Source organism: Punica granatum, chromosome 6 (genome assembly GCF_007655135.1).
Source record: "Punica granatum isolate Tunisia-2019 chromosome 6, ASM765513v2, whole genome shotgun sequence".
In the NCBI taxonomy this organism is placed as follows: Eukaryota; Viridiplantae; Streptophyta; class Magnoliopsida; order Myrtales; family Lythraceae; genus Punica; species Punica granatum.
Genome location: NC_045132.1, coordinates 21,523,199 through 21,547,835, shown reverse-complemented (window position 1 = coordinate 21,547,835; position 24,637 = coordinate 21,523,199). Strand labels below are relative to the sequence as shown.

Below are 24,637 nucleotides of genomic sequence, written 5' to 3'. Positions count from 1 at the left end.
TTTTGTTTTTCTGGAACGCAGAGCAATAAATTCTTTCATGTACAGTTTTTCAAACTTCTTTCTTATCTATTATTATCTTTCATATTTGTCCATATATTATTATCATTATCTTCTTCTCTTTCTGATCTAAAAGGCCAGCACAGGGGATTGTACCTGCCCACGTGCGTAGACCCGTGGTGCTGCTGTTCCAAGCCAAGCAAGCAGGCCCAACGGTTAAATGGTCCTTTCGAAAACACGTCTCTCTGGCCTCTGCCTCTATCACTATGTAGATGTAGCCGAGCTCTCTATTAATCTCCCTGCAAATCATCGACAAATGTATATATTACCAAACTAATAGCCACATTTAAAATCTTTGGAGGACCAAATTGACAGTCTACTCAAAGGGAAACCATAAAAAAAAAAAAAATCGATCTTTGTGTATAGTGATTGCACCAACACAAGAACCGGACATATAGCAAAATTCGCTTACGAGGCACCCAATTACCTGGCCAAGTCCATAGCCGAATTTCACATGGTCAACCAAGATCTCGAAGGAATATGAAATCTTCGCGAGGTTAATGTCTTCTGTTCTGTTTATTCATCACGTAATTAATTTAACCAAAAAATAGTAAATTTTGCAGAGGGGCTGGTAGCAAATGTACAAGCAAATATCATGTAAAAGACGTGCACGAACTGAGGTAAATGAGAGTGTGCCCTTTCCTTCTTCCGAGAGAGAGGGGGGACTAAATAGTTCACTTGTCAATGTCTCATCAGTGATGTTTTCCTGTAGGAAGACGATGTGACGTTGTGATGATTGATTGATGGATTGACAAATGACTGTTAAGCAAAGCCGAAAAATGGGTGGTGGGCCGTAAGGGGCAAAAGCATTTACTTGGGGCTTGTCTTGCCCCAGTTGAGTTGCAAGGGATTCATGCCCATTTCCCAGAAAGCCAAAACAAAATTCCTCCCCTCCTATCACAGGCATTTAGACGAACACCCCACAGACTGACCGGACACAGAGCTTTCGAGTGCTGTGGTTTACCTCTTGCGAGTCCCCATGACGGTGTGCGGAAACCGAGGTGAGATGAGATGTGATGTGATGTGATGAGAGGCGAAGGATGGAGAGAGATCCAACATTTACGCCGATCGTAACCACTAATAACAACTACTGCGTCAGAGCGAAGAAATCAAAACACAGTGACCTGATTCCGCTCTTCCCTCCCCCATCATTTCTGTACGGCGACGGTGGGAGACTGAGCTGCAGACGTTAAAAAACTTTTTCAGATTATTCCAACCATGTCCCCTTCCTCTCGTCCTTGTCTTCTTCCTCTCTGTGGAATGGATACAACCACGTCCCCGGGCTTGGACTGTTCACGGTGCGCCAACTCGGCAACTTATCGTGAACTGTGAAAAGATGGTGACGATGTAATGCATCGTTTCAGAAAATTTGTCACTGTGCAATTCGATTTTGAGGGTCAGTCTTATCTTTGCGATGAACATGTCACGTTGGATGCCAAGGGGGTGTTGAGAACGGAACGCCCTGTCGCATTATGTTTTTTTCTCTTGTAACAGGCTCAACTAACTTTCGCGTGTCGATTCATGCGGAGTAGTGGAGACATGCGTCCAAAAATGCCTCATCGCAGGACTTTGAATGTTGAGGCTCGTGCGAGACGAGATCTATTGGTCGGTGTTTTCACTTCACGTGATGGGTCAGTCCATATATTTCTTTTGTTTCACTCCTCATGTTCCATCGAAGTCTAACCAAAATAAGAGGATAAGAAGTTAATACCGCCAACTAAAACGTATAACAAACATTCGATTTAAGAGTGACAACGAGTCATGAGAGTGACTAGCTATAAATGACGAATGTATTTACGAAGGCATGAATTAACCAAATATCGGCCACATAACGTCGATTATGAGCTCAATGAGTTGAAGTGTTCTAAAAAGATACAGCATTTACCTTTAAAGATTTGATTATCAGTCTTCAAAAGCAGAACGTAGCACGGAGAGCACCAAGGTCATCCCGGCTCCGAACCAATAGGAGCTTCACAGTCTTTTCCACTTCACTGACATCCAATTGCAATGATTTCTCGATAAGTTTGCACTCTAATTAGTTAGTTCTAGATATTCGTATCACAGTTCGAAACATAAAGCACAAAGATTCGTGGAAATTTTCAGAGACCATATGGTTCGGAGAAACGCAGCGCGAATGGGGCAGAACTATCTCTCTCGTACCTAAAACCTTGGGTCGGGCTGAGCAGCGCTTCACTGATCTATCTCATAAGTTGGACTGGATTAGATTCTGACCCAGCCTGTTGTTTTCATAGTTGCATACTTATGCAAATTCAGAGAGATTAAACTCGACCAAATAGCTATATATCTTCTCCTGGCAAGAAGCCTAGCCGACCATCAAATGCAAAAACCTTGGGCTGAAGACATCAATGTAGCAGTATTGACCATGAATCAAAACGATAATCCGAAAGGAGATAGGAACATTTCCAGTGAGGCTGCAAGCCTTCCTATAGACTAGGACATAAACAAGAAGTTCTAGTGTCGGCCCAGTTTAACTTCACAGCACCCGATAAAAAAAATCTCAGCTGAGATAAATTGATAGGGAAGTCTAACCAAAGGCCCTAAAAACTAACAAAACAAATTCCACAGCCAATGCTCACTGGGATAAACAACTTGGCAGATGAGTAATGCCCGAATACCTCAATACAATATTAACTCTGGCTCCACCATTTCCGTGCACGGTTATTCCTCTTATACCACTTTCCCACGAACAGAATAAGCAAGACATATATGACGAAAGAAATGAACTTGATTGCAGACAAGTAATTGGTTTACCATAAAACAATTATTCTCAATGAATGCCAATAGCAAGAAGAAAGCCCATACCGTGCAATGACGCTGGCCTGACCATGTACACTGTACCTATAGCCAGCTGCTCTATGGAGTAAGCAAAAACGAAGCTTAGGAGTTGGACTGATGTCCTGAAAGAACATTATAAACCTATTAGTAATCTGTTTTTAACAAACTGGTAATTCTGCCAACTGATTGATGCCAACAATACTGCATAAGCACATACCATGGCTACTGCTGGAGCATCTATGTCACGAAATCGGCCCATCTACACAACCCGACTTTGCAAAGCCACCAGCTGTAACCTCGAGGCATACATCATCATACTACACAAATGCAATAAAGTTTTGCTTTTGTTGCTATAGTCATACTGCCGAACGATAGAATGCATTTCCATGTAAATTCATATTAAAATGACCATGATCAAGGATAAGCAGTTTTTCAAGAATAATAATCTGATCAGCACAATTCCCAACCATGAACGGCAATGATGCAATATCGATATAGACAGGGAGAGAACTCTATATCTGCTTTACAACATCAATAATCACACTTCTTGATATAATACACTGTATCTACACAGAAGCAAAAAAATGTACAACATTAGTATTGAACTCACGGGAATCATCTACCATTATCAACCATCTTTAACTGCATCTCGATCAACCTCTCATTGAACTCACCATCACTAACCCTCAACATTTCAGGCAAAGAGAGCCGGAATCCATGCCTGACCAACTGCCTATGTCGGGGCTTAATCTTCCCCTCCAAACTAAACGAGAAAAACTGTGGGAACCTCTTGAGCTCCGCCAAATCCCCTTTCATTTCACCCAAAAAGTAGTCCACCTTGGGCTTATAGTTATTCTCAATGCTAAACGTCAACAGGCCGGGGGACCTGATGACCATGTTCACGACGTCCCGATATTCAAACCCGAGACTTTGCAAGTACTCTATCTTAGGCAAAAGAGTGAACTTCACACTCGAAACAAGCAGCACAGTGGTCTGGCACGCGATGGCATGAGGGCCCACGAAACCGAAGCTCCGGAGGAAGGAGTGCGTCGGCCGGAGCTGGTCCGGGACGCTGCAGATCAAGATTCTTGGGCACCTGACGACAGAGGGCGATAGAGGAAGAATTGAGCTCGATCAGCAAGCAATAACCCCAAATTGAGCTAAAGTAGCAGCAACTTATGCGAAATCAATCGCCTCCGACAGCTGAAGCCAATTTGATAGAACAATGCCATGAAATGAACCGCCGATGCCTCACCTGGTGATCGATTTCTTGATATCGTGGAACGGTATACGGACCTCGTTGAGCAGGAAGTCAAAAACAGGGTAGAGGTCAGCGTAGGGCTCGGCCGTGAGGAGCTGAGGGTACATGTCGAGGATGCGGCCGAGGGAAGAGCGGGGGAGGCCGAAGGAGGACAGGCAGTCCTCGACGGAGTGGAGAGCGGAGAGGGGGCATGACCGGAAGTCTGGGTTTTCCCGGAGGGCCTTGTGGGGGTCGACGTTGAGGCTGGACAGGTAGGAGAGCTTCTCCCGGAACAGGAGGCCGGAGTCCGTGAGGGGAGGCGGCGAAGGGGGAGGAGAAAGGAGGACTTGGGGCTTCCTGGCGGTGGGTTTGAGGGCGGAGACGGGGAGCAGGAGGGGCTGTGGGTGGGGGTGCAGCCGGATTGTCGTCATCACCTTCACAATCTTCTTCCGCCGCTGCCGCGAAATGCATAGAGATTAGCTTCACAGTTCACTGGTGCTCTGCGTAGTGTTGACCGACTATGGGCTTTGACCTGATATTATGGGCCTCCGGACCGGTCCATTTTATGGTGGATCGTGAGAAATATTGGGCCCGTCGTTTTTGGGCTTCAGAAAATTAGCGCTGCATCATTCTTTAATATGTTACTTCATGAGAAAGATTTTCTTCTCTTTTATCTTTCGGTCCGAAGAATCTATTAGATATCAGTTGATCGACCCAATCCCTGAGAGCGATAGGTGAGTCAGCAAGTGGGATTTGAACCTTGGCGTAATTTGAACAAATGAGAGCGATAATGCCCCGTTTGAATTCAGAGTTAATTGATTTTAACTTTAACTTTAACTTTAACTCAACACATTACACAATAAAAATACACATTTCCCAATTCAAAAATTTTAACTTTAACTTTAACTCAACACACTACACAACAAAAACACACGTTTCCCAAGTCAAATTTATAATCACATCTCATTTGTCATTTTTCATAATCAAAATTAAAATCAAAATTAAAGTAACTTTAACTTTGAATCCAAACGGCCCCTTAGCTTCGAGAAATCCTCCCTCTATGCCTCGTTGTGTCTGGACCAAACATGTACTTGTTTGCGGAGTTCTTTAGCCCCCGACGAGGACTGGAAAATGGCCCAGTGAGGCCCACTACGGCCCGCAAGGGTTAGGAACGGAGAAGCAGGCCCTCGGCCGTGAGGCTTCATTGAAGTTTCTAAAGTGGCGTTTGGTTCGCTGGAATTGAATTGAAGGGGATTAAAATTGATAGAGAATAGAATTTGAGGGGAATAGAATTGAAATTCGAATTTTACATTTTGGTTTGACATGTATACCCCTGCCATTTTAAAAAAAAAATTTTAATTGATGTAAAATAATAAACAAGGTTCAGAAGATGAACGGTTTCCATGGGTCGATGCTAATGGAAGCCTCGGAAACAGTGCTAATTCGCCATGAGCTCATGAGCTCAGGGCAACCTCGACCCAATGAATCTCGAGCCATGACGAGGCTGATCGAGGATCAGTACCTCGTGGAAGCCCTTGTAATTGAAGTGGCTTCCGTGAGGTTGTTGGCACCCGACAAAGCCATTGGAGACACGGGCACCTGAGGACGAGCACACTTGAGCTCCCGACAACACCGTGAACCTCGTGGGCTAATGGTGAGCCTCGTCGTGGGTTGTACCGAGAGCTGGGGTTTCTGGTGGAGGGCGATGGACGGAGGTCCTCAGGTGGAGAGCCTGGTCTGATCTGCATACAAAAGCTGAACCTAGTTAATAGAAGAGTAGTTGTAGCTCAAGTGGCTAATGTTGTTGAAATGAGAGGGGGAGGAGTTGAATGCCGTGGGTTCGAATCTCTTTCCCCCACTTTTACTTTTGCTTAAGAGCAAACAATCAATAAACCCATAAGGTCCAATTCATTTGGGTTCTATGCGTTCACACGAAAACTGGCCGGTTCCATGGGTTCAACGGTCTCATACTGCATTTCGGTCCTCTGAATAGGACTGGATCAGGCAAGCCGACACGGTATCGGTTCTGGTTGAACCAGTCCGACCGATCAGTCATTTTAATCACACTGGGAGATGTTCTAAGGGCCCGCATGCAAAAAATATTGAGAGACATGTGAGGGGCACCTCTATGAAAGGTAAATCTGAGTTTCATTTGAGGCATGACACAAAATAAATAAATAAAGATTCTTTTAGTTTTAAACTTTCTCCCTTTGGCAAATTTATTCGGTTCAGTATTGTACCGTCCTGAAATAAAACACAATCGACTATAAAATACAACATAGTTGATTAAAGTTAAGTTTTTGAGGATGCAATCGATTTTATTCATTTGGACTCCTAGACGGTATAGACCGGGACTAGATGCCCTCCCTCCCTTTTAAGCAACTTTTGCTGACACCGAAGCCTAGGATTGGAGGACGGAGACCAACTTTGTCCCCATATCACTCCCAAAGAGGCATTTTGTATACCCCTTTATTGTCAGAAATATGTTAGGCTCATAAACTTTGGTTGTTCCTTGAATGGTCAATAAAGCTTGAATCTACAAGTCTTTCCCCGAGCAAATGGGCTTAGAATGTGGCAAGGATCGGAGATTCATTTACATTGCCCCAACTCCCATACTGGGCCTGTCATGGGTCATATGCAGAGTGCTGGAATTGTCGCGATGATAACACAGTTTTCTATTTATCAAAAACTTATCCTATTGCGACTGCATATAGCGAGCGTCTTTATTTCTCAATATGATCATACATATGGCATATGATTGTCAAACTTAGGTTTTGAATTTTTATGTAGAGACGAACAACATGAATAGACAGATCGATACAAATGGGTCCCCTGGTCCAAATTAAGAGATCTTATTTTCAATTTAGGCCCAAAGTGATTTAAACGGGCTGAAAGAGAGAGTGGAATGCTGATCCACAATTTGCAGTCCAAGGTACTCTAAATATATACATGTATATGTATATAATGAATTGTGATCCTAATTCATGAGAAGGAGCATATAATGTGAGACACATTCTTAACAATCGATGGTCCCATTCTGCCCCAAATTTATTTCTCTTAATCATCGAAGGGGCATCGTCTTCCAAGTTTCTCAAAGAAAATACATGACCGGTAGTTAATGTGGTGTTGAATTAAACTAGTCACGTCAAATGGGAGGTACTTGCAATGTATCGATTACTTCGAGTCATATTAATTACCAAGTATGAATGTAATGGCGTACTTCTAATCGGGATATAACACACGTGTGATAACGCAGTTAACCAATTCAGTGGTCCTTGTCCCACCGTATATAATCCAAGATGTGATTAACCTAAGTACGATAAGCATATTATAAATTCATATGAAAGGATGAACTTTTTGGTATTTAAAGCACGTCATTGGCAATATATCTAAATACAATGATTTGGACAACTAAAGAACAAATGCTACATGGTGAAGATTTTTAATGTTGGAGAAAGCAAATGCAGTGGCATGCGCTTTTATTTAAAAATAAGATATTTTAGTTTATTTTCATCAGTCGCCTCTTTAGTTAAATAGTTTTTTTTTCTTTACTTAAGTATTTAAGAAATAGATTTTCACTGCCATAATTAATTAATCCATGTAATGATAGCAAATGAATTAGTTTTTTTTAAGGAGGGATTTTCTATATTTCCAGAAGAAATACATCCCTTTTGTCTTTCTTTTTTTAACTATTCTGATTTTCTCTTTCGGTGCATATTGTCTTGTCATGTCTTGTCATTGGAGAGGACCTCCTCGTCTTTTCGTGGGAAAGTACGGTAATTTTAATTTTCACCAACTGTAACTAACGCTTTTCCGTTGGAACTCCAACTAACAACTGCTTCGGTAGTAATGACAAGTTAGACGTCTTTCGGGAAGAGGAGTTCACTGTAAATATAAGCCGGTTATGTCGATATAACGTCGGCCCATAGGTTTACTATACACTATTTACGTGTTGAGTTATATGTAAAGATGTACGTTATAAATTATGTCAGGCGACAAACGACCAAATAATTCAAACTTTCCACCTAATTAGCATGCAATTGTAATCGCATTGCATTGTGGCCTAGGCCTACCAGAGAGGAAATTAATCACGTTCCAAATCGTTGAATATCGATTTTCAATATCTCAAATTAATAAAGTTTGGAAAATTAACTAATTAATTAAGTCGGATTGAAAGAAAGGAAAAGGGCGTATATATATATATATTCTTGGGGGATCGTACGAAAGCGACGGAAGGCGGAAGGAGGGAAAGAGACAAAGGAAGGTGAGCGAAATGCGCGGCGGAGCACATGGATGGGGCAGCACCGCAGCAGTCTGCGGCAAGTAGTGGCGTGCCGCGCCCCAACGATACATTACATGTACTCTCGATACCTGCAGCCCATTAAAATTAATTAATTATATTCATTCATTTGTTAATAAAGAAAATTTCTAAAATCAATTTCAGTAGCAGAATGGGGGATGAGAAATCGCAAATTTTGAATATATTCAAATATTTTTTTAAAATTTTAAAAATTAGCAAAAATTTAAAAATAAACAAAAAAAAAGTAGAAAGCTTTGACTAGAGCAATAAAAAGGAAAGGGCTGCAGTGGTTGCTACCGACCGCCACAACCCCTCGGAGATGTCGTTGAAGGATGCCGGAGACTTTGCTTAAGTCGGTGGTGGTAGGTGGCGAACCACCACCACCACTTCTGTTTCGCATCTCTAATCGAAGAGAAAGGGTAATGGACTCTTGAGAAAGGAAGGGCGGTAGTGGCCTACATTTGGCCGACATTGTCTCCGATGAGGTTGATAGTACCTTTAGAAGCTGCGACAACCTCGTATGCGACGGTAATGACTAGCAATAGTTTATCTTCACTATCTCTCAAGAGAGAAACACATAGAGAGAGAGAAAGGGTCAATAGTCATTTGTTGTCGCTGACTCTCAAGCAATGTAGTCGAAGGCCCTTTTCCTCTCTTCGACCAACTTTTATTTTCCTTATTTTTATTTTTTTTTCTAAAGAAAAGAATAAGGAATGCTTTATACGAATATTTTCTTTAGTGGCTTGACCTTATTCAGTAATTGGCTTCAATAGGAAAGAAAACATAAAAATTATGACCCCGATTGGTATTTTTTTAAAAAAAATAAAGATTTAGTCAAGACGGTCAATCAAGAGTAAATGCCTTTTTTTTTAATTTTCATTTTTTCACATTTCAAGGAATTTATTTAGAGAATAGAAATATATGAAAGATTACATAAGGAAAACTCATTTTTTTGTTTTTTCGATCAATAAAGAGGGCAAAGCCCTATGGAAAACTCTTTCTCTAATGACCAAATAAACATTATTAAGATATATTATACAAAAACCAGTTTTCCCCACCAACAAAGCTGATTTTCCGTTAAGTTTTTTTTTTTTTTTACTTTAGGGATTTTAATGGCGCATATCACATAGTTTGTCTCTTTTTTCAAATCTATTTCATGCTTAAAAAATTAACCAAAAAGACTCATCATTTGTATGTTATTCCACATCTATCATAGCGTTAAGTTTTTCGTCAATTTTTATCAGTGTTAGTGATGTTAGCTCATTTTACGTTTAACGGTGCCTATGTGAATAATTGACACGTTAACAACAGAAAACTTGACGTCGGGATATAATTAGAACAACATATAAACTATAAATTTTTTGAATAATTTTTAAATCATGATATAAATTTAAAAAAAAGAACCAACTATGGAAAACATGACGTTAAAGCCTCTTTATTTTATAATAATGATTCTTCTGTAAAAATTAATTCCAACAAATAATGCACGGCCTAGCTTAGCTTAGCTCTGCCCAACAAAACAAAAGCTCGTCTGACCCATAGCTCCACTCACCTAACCTTTCGAGTTAACTACTTTTCCGTTTTTCCCTTTTGAATTCATTTCCCGATTTATCGGATCAGAACGTATCCATGGTCTAATTCATGTTCCAGCGTCAACTTAATCCGACTCTGAAATACTTTAAATAGACTTCAGATCTCTCTGTACTCTATGTAACGTCCACAAACAGTTGTGCGTTTAAAATAACATCCACAAACAATGTAATTTGCCAAATATATCGTATCTCATGATTCTCAACTAATTAATTATTTGCTTAAATTTTTAGCTCCATTTCTTGTACCTAAGAGGGGAGAGAAATAACCTAAGGGATTTGACCCAGCGGTTAAAGTGTGTCTAAGTTTGCACCCGATTCCAAGTTCGAATCCCCTTTGCGTTATCGGAGCGTCTTTGGCATGATTACCCGCTCTGTGCACCGCTCGGGATTCACAGAGGTCCGGGAATTAGTCGGGCGAAATCTGAACACCCCGGGTTAGCCAAAAAAAAAAAAAGAGGGGAGAGAAATTTCCCAGAAATTTCCGTGTTATCTTCTGATCTTCTCATGCAAGGGGAAAGCCGCAAAAATTGCAAGAAAAAGGGAAAAACAAAAAATAAATAAAAATTGATCGCCAAAAAGAAAATCCAACGTGTAGTTATCATTAGCTTTCTTAATCTCTCCCAATCAATTTAGGGTCTTAATCGTGTTTTAATTAAGCACCACCTGTCTAAACAAGACAGCTTAGAAGAGACAGCGACACATTGAATAATTAGGAGAAAGTCTGATGAAGTGACCCTCGTGACAATGTCCGAAAGCAAATATATGCTCGGACACGTATGACCGATATATTACATTTAAGGAGAATTGACCACGTCGACGTTGCTTTCTTATGATTTTCGTAATTTCTTAACCGTTCTTTCTTTCTTTCTTTCTTTCTTTTTCATTGTTTGTTTTTTCCACTCTGCTTGAGGAGAAATTATAAGAAACAAAATATGAAACATGGTCGAGATTTAGTTCTTTTCATGCGAGCTGTGTGTGTTTGAAAGACACATGAAGTGAAGAAGGCAAGAAGGGGACGAGTCATATCGAGATTACAGAAATTCTAAAGTGACGTTGAGTTATCAAAATACGTCTGAAACTCTAATTTAAATGTTAGTCATTCGGTTCAATTATTTAGTATTTTCTATAATTCATGATAAAGAACGTAAAATACTAAGCATTTGAATTAAGCATTAGAACTAAAATATTTGGTGCGTTTGGTTTTAGAGTTAAGTAGAGTTGAGTTTTCATTTTAATTGGGTTATAATGATTGTGTTGTTAAATTATGAAAAAAAAAGTGTGAAAAAATAATGAATAGTTAAGTGAATTTAGTATTAAAAATTGAATCGAATTGTTAAAAAATTTAAGAAAAAGGAAAAAGTAATAAAAATATTGTTGATTTTTATTATTTAATGAGTTGAGTTAAAGTTAAAGTTAAAATTTTAAAAATTTAATTGCAAAACCAAACCGGCCGTAAATATATTTGCACAAAATGTGTTATCGCGACTCACTGGATACCTAATGATGAGAAATTTCTTGTTGAACTGACAAGGGAGACAACCAAAGCAGGGAAAGGATCCTTTCTGTGTGTGATTCCCTCCTACAAGAAAATTTCGTGGGACCATGTCATGTGCCCATATCCAGCTTGTTGTAAAATGTTTGTGTTAATTAATTGAGCATACTACACGTTGCAATTTCGACCGAAAGTTTTTCTTTCCATCGGAATATATATATTATCTTTGCCCGTCGAGAATTACCATTCATTACGCGCGGATTGAAATATTTCCGGGACTTCAACTTATGTTCATGTTCTTCTGGGATACGTACTGTGCATGGACAAGTGCCATTTCGGTTGTCAGACTTTGCTTCGCGTGGGATGAAAAGTATCAGGAAATTTTCATTTGGACATCGAATGTATATGTAATTATAATTAATATGTATTGGCTAGACTTGTGTAAAGGTTATTAGGTGAAGTAGGTCATAACTCATGCATTCTTATGACTCAACCATCAGTATGTCCATTGACAGTTGACCCATTGCCTTTTTTACTCTCTTATATTTTTGGCTTAGCAGACTTTAGTCTTGATGGCTCCTGAGAGTCGGTTGGTGTAAAAGTTTGAGAGTGAATTCTCTCAAAGCTTTATTATTATCAGAACAATAATTTATGCTAATTACTGCTAATATATATACAACAATTTTCATTACTCTTAGATAGAATTTAGGTAGTAACTAAATCTATCATCAGAGCTCAACAAAGAGCTCGGAAATGATGTGGTAAGAAAATATTGACATACCCTATTTCATTTTACAAGTTCTTCGGCAAATGCACTTCTAACAAGCTTATTAATCCCGTCTGTGTAGTGCTTGCTCATGTCACTTGTCGAGATAAGATTGCCGAGGACTTCATTACAACTTGCTATATGTTTAAAACAGCATTTTTTTTTTTGAAATATCCGATATGCCCCAATTGGAAGTAGGTTAGATTAGAATGATGAAAGGCCCAATGCTGAACAAGTTGAATCCAATAAATTTTTGCAGCCCTTTAATATGGAAAAGCCCAATATCTGCTACTCTTTTTCCTTTTCTTTTGCTATAAAAACTAATTACTATAATAATAATAATAATAATAATTAAAATTAAAACTAAAACAAAAGGTATTGCTAAATCATCACTCACTTTACTCAATACATTGCAAAGATGAAACTTACAACTTAGTACTCGCAGCCATACGGTACGTAAATTGCAACTCATGATATAATAATCAGCCCAATTAATAAGCTGATTTACAATGACCAACCTCGGCAAAAGTTTTGCCCAATAAAAACAAACAAACAAACAAACTACTTCAAATTACTACGGCGGGTGGTAAGTAAGAGTCCACCACTGCCTAACTCTGCATTTACTGCAGCAGTAAAAAAGGGCAAAAAGGGTAAAATACGACGAACCCAACAAATTTAAGGGTTGCCCTTAAATTTTACGAACCCTAGCGATCCTCCAATGGGGTCGGAACGAGAAAAAGAGCCATTATAAAAGTAGCCCTCTCCTTATCTTTCCGACCCATCATGGTCCTTCCAATATGTACCCTAACATTAATTGTATATGTATTTTATATATTAGTCATCTAATTATATTATAATTCTACCCTTAACTGACCCTGGGTTCAAGGCCTCTAGCGGAACTGCCCTCCGGTGAAGGTCTGCCCGAAGGACCATCCGGCGGGGGCTACGTTGTTGGACACGACGGTCTGGCCGTCGCTCGTGGTGACCTTGAAGGACAGGCTCTGCCCGTTGAGGTTGTTGTTGTTCTGCCAGTTCTGGCCCCAGTTCCGGGACATGGGCTGCCACCCGGTACGGGACCCCTTGACGGCCACGGAGTGGACATCCCCGGCACCGCCGACGTTGGTGATGAGGACCAGGTTGAAGTAGGAGTGGCCGTTGATGGTGAACCTCATGCCCCCCTTTCTCCTGCAGGGCACCCTGACAAAAATCCCCACAGAAGTCAATCAATTACTGTTTATTGCTGGTAAATGGCAGTAAGAACAATTTACTACGTAGGGTAAAAGGACAGGTGAATTTTTTTTAAAAAAAAAATTCCGAAAATGGACACGGTCAATAGGCAGGAGCCATTCATACTGAGTCGTGGTCCGTTAGGTGAAAAAGGTCATTTGAACCGTTAGCATTTATAAGGCAGCTCCATTGGTACCTGCGGTATGAGACTGGGACGATGCCGGCGCGGTACTGGGCGATGCGCTGGAACACGACCTGGGAGAGGTCGAAGTGCTCGAGGGGAGGGTTGCACCAGCCGCCGGCATTGTTCGGGAGGGCATTGTTGGGCGGGCAGAAGTTAGTGGCCGTCACGGTGATGGACCCCGGCAGGCACCACTTCCCGTCGTTCTGGCACCGGATCTCGTAGCACGACCCGCAGCTCAGCCCGTTGTTGAAGAGCGCCGTGCTCAGCGCCGCGGTGTTTGTCCCGTAACCCTGGCTGTAGAGGTTGCCGTACCCGCACGCCCCGCCTGCAATGTACGCATACATTGCGGGTGGACCCCGCACAAAATGAGTTAGCATATCTTACAGTGATAGACCCCGACCAATCATCTAACGGCTTAAGCTTTTTTACCGATTTAATTAACAACGGACTGAGTATGAGTTCTACAGTCCAAACTCGTAAGTTCGGTCCAATACTGTTCCGGGTATTTACTGTTGAGTTCGGGGACATTACCCATTGTGCCGGAAGCATCACTGCCTCCATAGAATGTGGCATGTGCATTAGTCCATCCGCCGCCGTAGCCCTCGGCAGATGCCGCCATTGCAAGGAAACCCACTATAATCAGCCCGATGAGAGCCATTGTCTTGTCCTTCCCTGCAGAGAGACGAAAACGAGCCCCGATATTAACATGAAAGCTGAACTTTCTCAAAATTAGAGCATTCCTTGCATCTCTTTTTTATTCAAGAGGAAGACCAAGAAAATGAAGTAATTACCGCAAAATTTTGGAGCTTTTGTGGAGAAAATGAGTGGGAAGTGGTAAGGAATTGAGTGAGAGTGAGTGAAGAAAAATGGGGAGGGAGGGAGCTCAATTTATAGAACTTCGACGGCGGGCGGTGGTTTGGGCCGGAGGAGACTACGGGCCGGGCCTGGGCCTGGGCCTGGGCCCATATTCGGGGGAGCAGTGAGCCAGGAACCGGGTTCACGTGGCTGACGTAAGCGGTTTTCGGGACTAAACCGTGTGGTTTTGTAGCTTTCCGAAGTGGGCCACAGCGGTTTTCGCCTCTGACAGTTTGCTCGAAGGCCTCGTTTGCCTGTATGCGTTGCCTATTTGCCGCACAGAACCCATCTTCTTACTTTTTCCATGTAAAATGTCATCCCTGTCCCTATTAGCCAAACGTAATCTATATTTTCATCCCAAGCTTTTCCTTCTTTTTTTTTGCCCTGCATTTCTAATTAACTTTTTTTTGGGTTAAAATACGGGGATTTCTAATAAACTTTTTTTTTTCAATAATTTGGATTTCTAATAAGCTTTTTTATAATGTGTGTATGTAGTATTACTCATGGATAATAAATATTTCTTTTCGGGGATTAGGAGCTTGCTTTTGTTCTTTTATTTAGCCAAATCTCTAAAACAAGTGATGTCATAATCCAACTCATGATGTGCCTTATTTTTTTTGAGTAAAACACGAAGCATATAAATCCAACAAATCTAACAGAAATATCAAGAATATTGTAAAGGTATTGCAACTCCCTAATACCTAAAAAATAATTGCTCTAACAGCATTATAATATTAGGCTTTGTTTGGGAATGAGTAATTTTTTTTACTCTATTCCACTTAATTCCACCTATCTTCAATTCAATAACACAATTATTACTTTTTCCTTTCTTTTTTTTAATTTTTTTTATCTTAACTACCATTCAATTCAATATTTAATATTAAATTCTCTAAACCATTTATTACTTTTTCTCACTTTTTTTTCATAATTAAACAACACAGTTATTACAACCATAAATAAATATAATTGTTTATATTTAGAACGTCCGCTCCATTCCCAAACAAAAGCTTAAGTTCCCTTTTTCATTGAATAATGGTATGTACATCTTTTGATATATATTATGTGTTGTATAGTATAATAAGTATGGGATAGTATCCCATTAAGTAATGTCTCGAGTTCGAATCTTGTGAATATGAAAAATTTATGATGAGAGAGGTTTACTTTTTAATGGGCCGAACATGCTCGATTGGATTAGTTAGGATTCAATTGGGTTTCTGGATATCATGATTTATACTCAAAAAAAAGTATTGTATAGAATAACAAATTTTGTGCAAATTGTAAGTAAAAATACCAGAAATTGTTGTCTGTGGTACTATGCGTAGAAGCAAATACCGATCCTCACTATATAAAAACATAACCATTTGAAGGTATTAATTAAATGGGAGCTTGAAGGTTGAAATAGCATAACATGTATACTCATACAGACATATTTAATTATATAAAAAAATATTTGAGAATATCTAAAATACATGCATAGATACTCGGCCATGTACAAGAGTCAAATGAATGAATAGACTTATTTATAATGGTGGATAGCTCATATCCGAAGCAAAATCATTAATTATGATTTGCCTTAAAGAGTAGAAAATTAAGGACTAAGATAATTTATTGCGAAATGGGACGGATGATATGATAAGAATCTGCATGGAAAACGATCACGGATCGGCATATTGACAAATAACAGAACCGCGATTCCCGGTATTAAGCGTATCGCCCAGCTATCTAATTAAACTAATCGGACAGGAAAACTGAAGTAGAAGCCATTTATTTATTAGGCCCACCGACGTCCACAAATACATAAAATAAAATATAAAATCAAAATAAAAAATAAAATGTCACGTTAATAAAATATATTAAGATCTGATCAGTGCTAAATCAATATTGTTGCCCAAAGCAGCAGTCTCCACAATATTCGGGCAATAAAGGAAGAGTGCTCTGCTCCTCATTGAAAATGAAGGCGTGATCGATCACTCTGATGTGTTCGGGCCACTTATACGGTTCTTCGGGCTAACATCGGGAAAATGTTCGTGCCAACAGATTGATTGGTGTTGTTGATTCTGGTCGCGATCGACCTGATGCGGGGAGTGATGTATTACTATTCCATAAGATTAATCAACAATTACGGGCCATAATCCTCCTCTTCCAATTAGTCGTGATAGTAAGTAGATTTTTGGCGGTGAATTTTGAAAAAGTTTATTAGAGAAATAAAAAAAAAAAAGGGTCAAAGGGTCAAAAACACTGCGCATGGGACTGTCCCCCCGAATTCCAAGTCATACTCGTGGCAATGTCCACAGCATTCCCAAGGGGGTCAAACCCAAAATGCAGCCAGAGAAAGGAGAGGGCACATCGTTCATGGCCCGCGAAAAGCCGCTTCTCATGCGTTGCTGAAGTGATTTGCCCTCCGTTTCGATTCGATTTTAAAATATTATTTTAATTAATTTTCTTTATAATAAAATAAAATAATTCATAAAAAATTAAAGAGTAGATCACATTTATATCACTTTCTTTCAAAATTAAAGTCACATAACTCATAAAACCTAACTTGAGCTTTCTCTCGCGTATAATGGAGGTGTGGTATTTCATTGGTAAGAGGTAATTTAATGAGGTTGTTATGCAATCACTTATATCTTGTTTGGTTTCAAGTGTGATTTTAAAATCACACTTTAATTTAATTCTACCAACAACAAAACAAAGTAATTCATAAAAAGTTAAATGGCGAGTCCCATTTATAACACTCTTTTTTTTCACAACAAAACAAAATAATTCATACAAAGTCAAAGGGTGAGTCACATACATAACCATTTATACTACTTTTTTTAAAATTAAAATCTAATTTTAAAATACTACTTTGAATTCAAACATAGCATAAATATCATTAAAAGCGTTTTGATTTGCGAGATACATACATAAAAACACACACGCACGCAACTCTTTACGCACCAATTGCTCGTGGCAATTCAATCCCCATATTTTTTCACCTAAAAGGAAGCCCTCGAAATTCAATTCGAGGGATCTCCCTGCCTTCTGTTGCCGTTACCACTCTCAAATAAAGCTATCAGACATCATTAAAGACGCAAATTCTGAATCCATGCCTGTCCCCCTTCTGGCAATTTCCTGCGCAAAAGTTATGCAAATTGGCAACCAACATAAATTCTCCCTCCAATCCTCTATCTCAGAAGCCATAAATTCTACGTCCTCGCGAGTCGTGTGATCGAGTAATGATCGCTTTAAGTGATTTCTTAATTATACGAAGGCCGATATCTATATTGGCCGGTCTTATTTGAGTTAGTTGTCCGAGCGAATTCGTGTTGATGAGTCAGATAATCTCCCATTTGGTTTGACAGCTCTTTTACTTACTAGTACCTTAACTAATCATCCATCTCTCCTAGGCTTCAAAAGACAAACCAGTATCCAATTAGTAAACTAAGGGGATGCACGACAACAAATCCATCCATTTAACCACCGGGCGGAATCTCAGAATGTCTGACCTCATTATATTACGGGTTGCATGTGGTTGACTCCACATGAAAGACAACTTATAACTAGGTTCGTTTTTTCAGTTGCTATTACAAAAAAAATTCAAGGACCTATTAAAGAGAACGGGGAATGAAAAATGAAGAAGGACAAAAAATTCATACGATAATTAAATATTTTAATATCTTGACTTATAGGTGATGTTAGGATCTTTTTCGCGTGGGACAATTCTTAACTCTCAATACCCGCGCGCTCTCAGGTGGTAACGCGTAGTCCATCACGTGTTACGTGCTCCTAAATATCCGTCCTCAACAATTGATCAAGAGCCAAACATCCTCTTTCCGTGTTCGGACGAGGGGAGACAAATTAAACTAAAGACAAGTTCCACACTCGGGCCGACTAATATGAGATGCACTTTTGATTGCCTTGAAACTGAACCAGGTGACACTCGGGTCAACACGAGCACACTTTGTTTGCCCTCACAAAGAAATATTCAACTTGGTGTGGTGTGAGTTCACACGGAAGCACGTAATACCTATAAAATTTTACTGGACCTATAAACGAATTAGTTCATCTTAAACCAAAAAACTTAAGATGATATGTTATGGAATCCGATCTCTTATAAACTTATAGTCTACCATTCTTGTGGTCTGCTATTTAATTTTTTTTCCATGTGGGACAATTCTTAACTCTTAACAGTTCGAGCAAGGGGTGTGCCAACCACATGTTCACGGGTAAATGAGGCTTTGCCGATTTTTCTTTTACTATGAGCGATCAAACCGCAGAGAACAAAGTGTTTTCAAAACCTCGATCACAATGTTTTCTCTAATCACTCACCTAATACTCTCACCTCTTATGTGATTTACCACCAGCACGGTGGTTTACCGGTTAAGTATCAAGCGCTCCACTTGAACATCACGAGTTCGAACCTCACTGAGGATGTAGAGCTCGCCACTATGTGGGTGTATTATGGGATGGCGGTGGTCGGCTTATAGTACTTGATCCAGTGGACCTTGAACTTAATTTACTAGTATGTTGGTGGGGCTGCGGTAATCAAGTTGGACTAAAGTCTCAGCGAACTATGGCGAAAGGAACATTCCGTGGCGGTTAAGTTGGGGTAGTCACAGCGGACTAATAACCCGACTTAGCCTTTTTATTCCAAAAAAAAAAAAAACTCTTATGTGATTTTATACAAAGAGAAGGGAATCAGGGATATAAATCCATACATGAAAGAAATCAGCTGAATAAAAAAATATAAAAGCTAGCCGAATATGCTTCTGTTTATGTTAGATATCGCTTAGGAATTTTGCAATCTTTTACAGCACGTGCTACTGTAGTCGAATGTTTATATGGTTTCTGTCCTCTTCTAGTGTTAGCGGTACTGTCTTCGACTGTTTGCAATCTTTCTCTTTACTATTGCCCTTCCGTAAAGTCTGAGGGTGAGAATTCGAGCCACAATCAATAGACAAGACGCGTGTCGCATTTAAAATCGACCATGAAATTTCTTTACTGTCTTTAGATTCGCTTTCTTAGCTAGTAGTTAACCGAGGAATGGCAATTTTTTTTTCTTTATGCTGAAACTTGAAAGCGATGTTGGGATTTTCCATCTTTTTAAAATTTTTAATTTTGGGGATACGGCGAGAGGGAGAGAGAGGAACAGCTGCACATGCAACCGATTTGGTTCCATCCATCTCTCTCGTTCGTTTGGTTATTTGAAAGTTCAAAACCCATTTGGCTTCTTCCTCTCTCTCTTTCTTTTTTACTATCAACAGAGTGTGTCAGATTCTTCTCCAACGTAGAATCCCACGAGGAAATACCACGGGAAAAGGACAACAAACTGTGCCAAAACAAAAGCATTCCGTGTTTGAATATCGACTTATCTGGACCAAGAGTGCTTCTAATGGGTTCAAATTCATCGTATATAAAGTTTATTTATAAAACAACGTAATCAATCAATTGCACTATATTTCTTGATTTGTACGTATAATTTCTTTCTTTATAGTTCTCGGTTAGTAATTTTTGGGGTCCACGCACATTTAATGTTGGTCCTTGGGCAATAAATTCGTCTAGTTGGGAAACAATTCTTTGGTTTGTGTTGAATGTTGGTGCTTCCGTTTTCCTATTCCCCCTTGCTTCCTTTCCTTTGATCTTTGCAAGGACAGAGGCGTATCTCTGATCAACATGTTGGCATCTAAATTGGCACTAGAGTTGTTCGCTCGTCAAACATCTCTTTTGGTACTTCTTCCGTTGGTAGATACGTCGGGGGAGCCGACCCGGGTTAGAATATTTAATACTTAATATAACCTTAATCCAAGTCGGACAATGAAATGCCAGTGTTTTAACCTTTTTTTCCGGTTGGAGATACTTTACTTCCCCATTCAAGCATATTCCACGCAAATCCAAAACAAAGAACACACTGTACATTAGCCATTGTATTTCTTAAATTTTCATTTCGGTTTATACGGGTTTGGATTCAACTTTCAACGTAAAAACTCGAGCTCACGTGGCACCGTGTAGTCTTTCTCATGATTTTACCTAGACATGTCACGTGAACCTTAACTGCCCGCCCTCAACAACTTACCTCAAGCCGGTCTCTCCTAACTTCTGGACTCAAGCTTTAACTACCTTGAGCTAGACTTCTTCTTCCACACTCGGGTGAGGGGGGTCAATGACTATGAGCCGAACTTCTACTTTCGAACTCGAACTTCACTGGCGTGGTGTGGGTTCCTGCGCATACGCGCCCCCAGGATCATTACCATGGGCTCTGATACCATCTTAAATTTTCATTTGGATTTATACGGATTTGGACTCAACTTTCAACTTAAAAGCTCGAGCCGATAAGTTGTGAGGCCCAATCCCATATAAACCATTCTATTTTCTTTTATACTTTCGATGTGGAATTAACTTTTTATATTCTCAACAATATTGTTGAGGTGGAGAGATATATAATTCACATAAAGTTCCCATGTAACATACGCGATCGATAAATTATACCGATGAAGCTGGGCTTCATGGTGTGTGCAAGCAGGCTATGACTCTCGAGGTATCATATAAAACGCACAACGACAAAGAACACATCCATCGAATCTGACTAAAATCCTAGAGTATTCCGTAAGTTCTCATGTAACATACGCGATCGATAAATTATACCGATGAAGCTGGGCTTCATGGTGCGTGCAGGCAAGCTATGACTCTCAAGGTATCATATAAAACGCACAATGACAAAGAGCACATCCATCGAATCCGACTAAAATCCTAGAGTATTCTGTATTCGACCATACGACGGCTACTAGTTGAGTATCGGATTTGGCTAGAGATGAACGGTTGTATCGAGCGACGGAGAAATTGTGTGCGCAAATCTATCCATAGCCGTCCGCACCGGGCCGCCCGCTTATCTTAACAGCAAATGGGATAAGGGGGAAGGACCAGAGAATTAAAAGATTAGGTTAATTGTTGCAAGTTGAGACCTTTAACGGCCAATAACCAACTTGTCGTCTGGAAATGTCCAAAAGATTCTAAACTGTTCCTTTGCCCTCCTTCCTTACCTTAAACCTGTGGAGGAAAGACGGGGTGGTTTAGTCTATTGGCCGCCCATCCTGTCAGTATTTTCGGACCACTTTACGAGAAAGTATCAACACCATTATTTAAATTTCATAATAATAATAATAATAATAATAATAACAACAACAATAATAACAATAGCAAAAAGAGTTATAGTCCACTTGATTTCGTAATCTGATTTTAATATTTTAACTTTAATTTTAATTTTTCTTACTATACAACAAAAGTCAACAGTATAATTATTATTTTTAAAATTTTTTTTATTAACGATTCAATTCATTTTTTAATAATAAATTATCTCAACTATTTATTACTTTTTTCATAATTCAACAATACAATCATTACATTTTTTCAACTATTCATTATTTTTTCACACTTTTTTTTCATAATTCAACTTCATAATCATTACAAACCAATTAAAATCAAAACTCAACTCTAAAACCAAACACACTATAAAATTCGAATGAGCTACATACATCATATTCTCATAACAATTACTATTAGATTTTTCATTTAAGTGAAAATATGACTAAATACTTTGTTTGGGTCGGCGAAACTCGATATAAATAGTGGCACGAGAATCAACATGAGATTGGCTCGTGAGGTAGGAGTTCATCTCATCTCCTTGTGTTGGGCTTGAATATAATTGGAAGGCCATGGAAATCCATTACCACAAATATATGCGATGAGCGTTGTCCATGGTCTATGTCCGTAGATAAGTTCAGGAACGAGTCATTAGGGCGACACGATAGTCGCTTTGAACATGTATAAATACACGATGCCATGATGGACAAAAGAATCCTGAGACACGTTAAGGAACGTCTCCATCTGCTCGTGGCTCCTCCAATAGGTTATGACCATTTGATGACCCACATATATATATATATAACTACGACAAAGTAATTTATTAGCAACTAAATGATCAATTTTAATTGCTAAAAAGTCACATTTAACAACTAAAATGTATTTCAACCATACATATATTTAATTGTCAATTTCTTTAGCTATTAAGTTGTTACAGTTGAAATGCAATCAAATTATTTTACTTGATACAAACTTTATCAACTATAATTTGTTCTTTAACAACTGAAATTACAGTTGTTAAAGAGTTTATTAGTTACTAAATGAATTCTTTCACAACTACATTTTTCTTTTTACTAAGAGGTAAAACGTAGTTGTTATAGCCTATGACAACTAAAAAATCTTAATTGCACATTAGTTACCACAACTCAATAGTAGAAGGACGTGACAACTAAACATATGTATTCGAAAAATATTTCAATTGTTAAAAGTGACTTTTTACCAATTACAATTGATTAATTAGTTACTAATAAATTACTTTATTGTAGTGTATGTTATAATCGATAGACCCAATAACTTTATGAGCCCGAGGGTACCAAGATCACGGTCCAATGAGACAGTACGATCTCTACGCAAAAACATGAGATTTTAGATTTGAGCTTCGTCCTAGACTTTTTGTTATGCCCATGCTTCTTCCGTATACTTTGTATATACATAGATTACATGGGGGGGGGGACGAGATATTTTTTTCTGGTTGGCTCACATTTTCTCTTTCACTGTTGCTTAGGATCCTCACAAGAGAGATTCACTGTAGGGTCGATCCGTCCAAATTTCTGGGATTTTGATTTGATTCCCTTCGCTTCGCTTTTGCTGCAGCGGCGAGTCCAATCTTCCACAAAAATAATATCATTTCTGCTGTTGACTCGAAGATATCATTGTTTTTTTTTTTTTTCAATTTAATATGTTATTTTTCTGGGACAACTTTTATTTTAATTAGATGTTCGTTGTTTCTCGTTCATGTGTCGCGTACGTTTTCCCTCCATTCAAACAAATTAATCATAACCAGGATCTTTTAATGATCCCAAATTTACATTAGTCAGCGATAATTACGACAAACAGTACTGATTTAACATTTCTATGGTAAATTGAAGGACAATTTCAGCTTCATATTAATTTGTTTGTGTCATCCGCTTTTCACAATATTTGAAATTTCGATGAACTGGAAATTGTTTCTAATTTTATGACAAAGGGAAGAATATTCACGTATAAATGTAAAGGTTAATAGCGCCATATAACCTAACGTTTGAAATAATTCTTAGTTCTAGTCCAAACTTAATTTTTTACCTGAGATATCCCAACGTTGACGTGTTGATTTCAAATCTATCCCGACGCTAACTTTCCATCCAAAATTGACGGAATTGCACACGTGCCACGTTAATTTCACATCTATCCCGACACTTGTTACAAAATTAACGTGCTACGTGTGCAATTTCGTTAATTTTAGACGGAAAGTTAGCATCGGGATAGATTTGAAACCAACACGTCAACGTTGGGATATCTCAGGTAAAAAATCAAGTTTGGGCTAGAACTAAAAATTCCTTCAAATGTTAGGTTATATGGCGCTATTATCCCTAAATGTAATGCATCTATCATCATGATATGCAATGCTAGAACTTGAAATTTAAACTTAGTGAACTATTCACCTTTAATAAAGAAGTTATCATAACTATTATCATGGCTATTAGCAGTATGATGTTCCGGGGCCAACCGTGTGCAGGCTTCTTTGCAGTTCACGGGTACGTTTAACCGGCCGAAGCCCGCCATAAGCAGACAACGTGATGTCTCATGCTTTACGTTGGAAAAAAGTTGGTCCCCATGTGGAACATAATGATAATAGAAAAATTCTAAGCAGACAATTAATTCAATGTGATTAGACTAATAAATCTCTCTCTCCCTCTCTCTATTTTCATCTGATGTCCAGCTGTGGCGAGTGGCGTTGTTGGAAGTTCTTTTATCGATGTGTATTCTGATATCTAGAAATTCAACAGATCCCGACTAATTTCAGTTCGAACCAAAATGACCACCCAATGGGTAAAATTCTTTCAACGTAGATTTTTTTATTGACAAGACTCGAATTGAGATATAATTTAAGGGGAATGAGTGTCGAAGCCATATCAGTGATGTGGTTGGAAGTTTTGTAATATGAAAGGTTGATGTTTCATGAATTAAGTGGTCATCATATGCCTAATCATATCTTATCATGACTTTAATACAAACATCCGTATGAAATCT

General features: G+C 39.0%; 2 protein-coding genes across 2 annotated transcripts; both read right to left on the bottom strand.

Moving 5' to 3' along the window:
* Positions 1 to 3,348: 3,348 nt before the first annotated feature.
* On the bottom strand, positions 3,349 to 4,573 carry LOC116211620 (transcription termination factor MTEF1, chloroplastic). The gene is made up of 2 exons (XM_031546078.1): positions 4,109 to 4,573; positions 3,349 to 3,949 (listed from the first exon to the last, which is right to left on the bottom strand). The coding sequence occupies exons 1-2, from the start codon at positions 4,522 to 4,524 to the stop codon at positions 3,469 to 3,471; spliced, it is 897 nt and encodes a 298-aa protein (XP_031401938.1). The 5' UTR covers positions 4,525 to 4,573; the 3' UTR covers positions 3,349 to 3,468.
* Positions 4,574 to 12,619: 8,046 nt separating this feature from the next.
* On the bottom strand, positions 12,620 to 14,547 carry LOC116211347 (expansin-A15). The gene is made up of 4 exons (XM_031545686.1): positions 14,446 to 14,547; positions 14,186 to 14,326; positions 13,667 to 13,979; positions 12,620 to 13,440 (listed from the first exon to the last, which is right to left on the bottom strand). The coding sequence occupies exons 2-4, from the start codon at positions 14,310 to 14,312 to the stop codon at positions 13,134 to 13,136; spliced, it is 747 nt and encodes a 248-aa protein (XP_031401546.1). The 5' UTR covers positions 14,313 to 14,326; positions 14,446 to 14,547; the 3' UTR covers positions 12,620 to 13,133.
* Between the last annotated feature and the right edge of the window lie 10,090 nt (positions 14,548 to 24,637).

Coding starts and splice junctions, on each gene's coding strand:
- LOC116211620 (XM_031546078.1), bottom strand. CDS start 4,524: ATGACGACAATCCGGCTGCACCCCCACCCACAGCCCCTCCTGCTCCCC. Junction 3,950..4,108: donor ATCAAGAAATCGATCACCAG/GTGAGGCATCGG, acceptor CTCTGTCGTCAG/GTGCCCAAGAATCTTGATCT.
- LOC116211347 (XM_031545686.1), bottom strand. CDS start 14,312: ATGGCTCTCATCGGGCTGATTATAGTGGGTTTCCTTGCAATGGCGGCA. Junction 13,980..14,185: donor TGATGCTTCCGGCACAATGG/GTAATGTCCCCG, acceptor CGTACATTGCAG/GCGGGGCGTGCGGGTACGGC. Junction 13,441..13,666: donor GTCCCAGTCTCATACCGCAG/GTACCAATGGAG, acceptor GATTTTTGTCAG/GGTGCCCTGCAGGAGAAAGG.